Raw genomic sequence first — 5,182 nt, forward strand, 5'->3', positions numbered from 1 at the left:
AAAGAGGAAGAAGAATAGTTGTTGCAGTGGTGGTGGTCGTGTGGAGTAGAAAAGGGAAACAAAGAAAAAGAATATAAATGGGTTACTTTGAATATAAGAAACTAGTGTACTGAATTAATAATAATAATTATAATAAAACAGAATATTTAGCTTTATTCCTGCCAATGGTGTGAGAAGCAGAACAAAGAAGGAGGGCCAATATAAGATATCCGCCTATATTTGGCTGCTGAAATCAGCATCTTTTTACAAGCCAAGAGAAATGACCCGACAGGAACCTATGTTTGCACTAAATGAAATACTGTTGTATCAGCCAATAGAATCCAGTACAGGTGTCTACCGCTACAGCTAACCCATCATGCTCTAAATTGTTATGGATCCTATTTCAATAAACCTTACCAATAATAAAAGAAATCATTTCAACTTAAGATTCTGAACCACTGACAAATAAAAGATTTTGTCCGGCACTGCTTCTGACATTAGTGCTTCAAAACAGCACACTGTCAAAGCAGTTAAACTGCTGATCATCGGTTGGGGTAGAGATACAAAATTCTATCCATCATGGATGGAATGAAACTGCCCACACCTTTACTTTTATATCTGTTTTGTTTTCTTCACTATATATCCTGCGAACATCCCAGGTAAGTCAAAACACTCATAGATATTTCGAATTAACGACAAATTCTCAACTGAACATTTCATAAATTTTGTTTGAGAAAATGCTACGTCTCTGTTTTATATTGATTTCCATTTTCCTTCTTTCATTTTCCTTCTTTCATTAGTTTAAGATTTTATACAGTTTATATTGTTTATTATTACATAATTTACATTTAAATTATTTTAACAATGTTATAAAATGGACAATTGGCAGTTATTAAAGAACCAACTTTGTAATTTTTTTTTTCTTTTTGCTCTCTTCATTTTGAGTTCTGAGTTCTACTCCTACCAAACTTAATTTTACCTTCCTTCCTTTCAAGGATCAATAAACAAGGTTTCACTCCTCTACTGGAATAAATTCTTCCCTTTCTCCCAGTCTTTCTTTCTATTTGATGTCTTTCTCTCTGAAAAAATGTGGCTGTCACCAGATATCAGGAGGGAAGGGCTCCACCAGGTTAAAATATGCCCAAGACATGCTAAATGTCCTGACAACACTTCTTCAACTCCATCAAACAGTTGAAGATGAAATACAAGGCATATAGCTTTTATACAATTGCTTATCCATGTTGAATTACTCTACTCAGAATCTCTTCTTTGATGTTCAACAGCCTCTAGTCAGTCTTCAACATTTTGTTTGATATCTTAATGGAACTTCTGCTATCACAAGTTCCATCACTTCTTATACATACATATATTTTTTGTATATATATACATATATATACACACACACACATATATATACATATATATAAACATATACACACACACACACACACACACACACATATATATATACATATATATAAACATACACACACACATACACATATATATACATGCATATACACACGTGCATGCACACATGCACAGGGTGGGGAAGCAAAACTTTGCAAAATTGCTGTAACATTTGAAACTCATTGTGCATCAATAAGTTTAGTAATTCAAAAATAAGTGAATAACATTCCCATATAATTACAAAACAAATAATTTATTCTATGTGGATTCCATTGTTTGCAATTAAAGCCTCCACACAGCCCCAAAACCCTGCAGAACTCTTCACCACCAAATCACTGAACACCCTGGCCCACTCCTCATTGATAGCAGCCTTCAGAGAGTTGATGTTGGAGTGGGAGGTTTTGTTGGTGGCATGCTCCAAAATGCCCCACATAACATAGTCCAGAGGGTTGAGATCTGGGCTGGAAGAGGGCCAGAAGTTCGCAGATGAGAAAGCAGGAAAACTGGATTTGCAGAAATTCTGTATCTTCTTGGTAGTATTGCTGGGAGCACCATCCTAGGTCCGCACATAGTTGCTCTCTGGATAGTTGACCTTGGTGGAGGCGCAATGGCCCAGTGGTTAGGGCAGTGGACTCGCGGTCATAGGATCGCGGTTTTGATTCCTAGACCGGGCGTTGTGAGTGTTTATTGAGTGAAAACACCTAAAGCTCCATGAGGCTCTGGCAGGAGATGGTGGCGAACCCTGCCGTACTCTTCCACCACAACTTTCTCTCACTCTTACTTCCTGTTTCTGTTGTGCCTGTAATTCAAAGGGCCAGCCTTGTCACACTGTGTCACGCTGTCTATCCCCGAGAACTATGTTAAGGGTACACGTGTCTGTGGAGTGCTCAGCCACTTGCACGTTAATTTCACAAGCAGGCTGTTCCATTGATCGGATCAACTGGAACCCTCGACGTCGTAAGCGACAGAGTGCCAACAAGTTGACCTTGAGCCATGGCAAAACATGGTAATTCATCATCATGTAGTAGGCATCAGCACCTATCTTTTCACCAGCCTTGTAGAAATAGATAGGCATCTGTCCCCTACTGAAAGTCATGATCTAGGCTGGATGTTTTGTTCTGAAGGTGTCACTGACATCAGCTGTTGACTCTGCAATGTACTGGTTGTTTCTGTGGTTTACAACATCATCCACTGTGAAGATCTTGTCGGAGAAAATTTTCACAGTGGGGTCTTTCTTCTTGAAGTATGTGAGAACCTTTTTGCACCTCTCCAGCTTGTATAGGTTCTGTCAGCAGGTGTCTCAGTATCCTTGTGTAAAACTTGAGACCAAAGTTATCATTCACAGCTATTCTGATGGTCTTGTGGGTACACTTCAAGTTCAGAAACCAGCTTCCTCGTGGATGTGGTTGGGTTTGTTGAAATTTTGGATTTGATGGTGTTGATGTTTTGATTCCACTTCTTGTTGGCCCCATCACTGTCAGACTTCTTCTCAATGCCATTGCCCACGTCCATTCTCTTCTTGATGTTATAAACTGTGTGTAAGAATGATCTGATTATGCTCGAAATCCTCTTCAGATCGACTTGTGCACAAACCAAATCACATAGTCTTTGGCGTTTGTCTTCCTGTGCAGTCATATTCTCCAATATTCCTGCAAAAAGAGTTTATTATTAGCTGACAATGTATTCATAAAGAAATAAATGTATTCATTGTTCTGCATTAGGTCTCATATCAGTTGATGTAGTGGTTGCTGAGAAATAGTGTAACTTCTAATGCAAGTTTTGCTTCCCCACCCTGTGTGTGTGTGTATATATATATATATATATATATATATATAGGTTATGAAGGGTATTGGACTCAACCAAACCCAAAGATACAGGTAATACCGAGTAAGTGCTGTATACCAGCTAGTTTTGCCCCTTTCGTTGTATAAACATGAGTGGGGATTAAAACATAGGTCGTGTATTAGCGTGTGTATGTATAAAGAGAGAAAAGGATAAAGAGAACAATGGCAAAGTTGGAAATATATTTTATGGATAGAGTCTAACTTTGCCATTGTTCTCTTTATCCTTTTCTCTCTTTATGCATATATACATATATATATAAATTTAAGTCACAATATATAGATTCAAGTAATCTTGTAGTACTCATACAAAACATATAGAATATATAGTATGATACAATATAGACTATATAGTATGATATAAGAGAAAAGGATGAGGTGTGTAAAAAGTCACAAATGACAGAGAAATAGATTGATCAAATTTTATTTAACAAAAAGAAAATTCTAATACCATGACAAATTGTTTCATAACTTAAAAACATGTAAATAATTTATATTATAATATTTAATAAAAAAAATAAATTACTTACGTGCCTGCATTAATGCAAAAAATCCTTCAAAATAATGCAGAATTTAAGCTACATCCTCATGTGAAAGAAATCTTTGTTAAATAAGAGATTGTTGATGTATTGTTATATGATGAGGTCTTGAATAGGGAATAAAGGACCCTGACAAACTGATTGATTGATTAATCAAGTGATTGATTGCTTAATAAAATGATTAATCAAATAATTAGTTAATTGATTAATACTTTACTAATTGACAAATATTTGGTAAAAGAAGTGAAATAGAACCAGTGCATGTGTTTATTGGCATAACCACCCTCCCTAAATACAACAATGCATGTCTCAATACATAAGATCACAGGAGGAATATTGCAAACCAAGTACAAAAAACCATGTACAAATATGTTTGTGATATATTTGAACTATTAAAAGGCCTTTTCCTAGCAGTTTGTAGAGGAAAAAATTCTCGATAGCTGTTAATATACTAACAATCATTTCAGGGCACCTTCTGTGGACCACTGAATTCATTTCAAGCTGATCAGCTATCATCAGCACTGGTTACTAAACGAGATCAGCCATAAAAAACTTCAATGAAAATGGTCTTTTTACAGATCGAATAAAATCCAAACAAATTCAAAACTAATCTAAATGTTAATCTAATGAGACTTAGACTTTCAATTTTCAACATCTTACAAAAATATTCCACTCCTTTAATTTCTCTACATCCCAACTCCTTACCTTATAAAACTTATTCAAAAAACCTTGTATATATATATCTGCCTTTAAATGAAGGGTGAAAATTCTGTATTGTAGATAAATATAAATAAGACAAACCAGCATTGAAGCACTTAAGCAATACCTCTTCTTCTTCTTTTTGCATCATCATCATCACCCTTATCATGTCTGTTTTCTATGCTGGCATGGGTTGAATGGTTTGACCAGAGCTGGTGAGCAGGAGAGGTACATCAGGTTCCAGTCTGATTTGGCTTGTTTTTTACAGCTGGATGTCCTTCTGAACACCAACCATTTTACAGTGTCTACTGGGTGCTTTTAATGTGGCACTGACAGGATTTGCCAATGTGTAATGTTGTTCACATTAGGATGTAATTAGTATGAAAAGTGAAAGAATAAAAGTGTTAAGATATAATTAGAATTAAAAGTGAAAAAATAAAATTGAGACTGAGGACTGGTGAAACCGGATGGCAACACCAGGCTCCAATCTAATTTGGCAGAGTTTCTACAGCTGGATGCCCTTCCTAACGCCAACCACTCAGAGAGTGTAGTGGGTGTTTTTAAGTGTCACCCGCACGAAAACGGCCACGCTCGAAATGGTGTCTTTTATGTGCCACCCACACAAGAGCCAGTCCAGGGGCACTGGCAACGATCTCACTCGAAAATCCTACGGGAGCCAGTCAGGCGGTACTGGCAACGGCCACACTCGAAATG

General features: G+C 36.6%; 1 protein-coding gene across 1 annotated transcript in view; it reads left to right on the top strand.

Moving 5' to 3' along the window:
- Positions 1 to 320: 320 nt before the first annotated feature.
- Positions 321 to 5,182, top strand: part of LOC128250969 (uncharacterized) — a 10,644-nt gene continuing 5,782 nt past the window's right edge. The window contains exon 1 of the mRNA XM_052977129.1: positions 321 to 638. Coding sequence (XP_052833089.1) covers positions 559 to 638 — 80 coding nt within the window. The 5' untranslated portion in view covers positions 321 to 558. The remainder of the gene's footprint in view (positions 639 to 5,182) is intronic.

Source organism: Octopus bimaculoides, chromosome 27 (genome assembly GCF_001194135.2).
Source record: "Octopus bimaculoides isolate UCB-OBI-ISO-001 chromosome 27, ASM119413v2, whole genome shotgun sequence".
In the NCBI taxonomy this organism is placed as follows: Eukaryota; Metazoa; Mollusca; class Cephalopoda; order Octopoda; family Octopodidae; genus Octopus; species Octopus bimaculoides.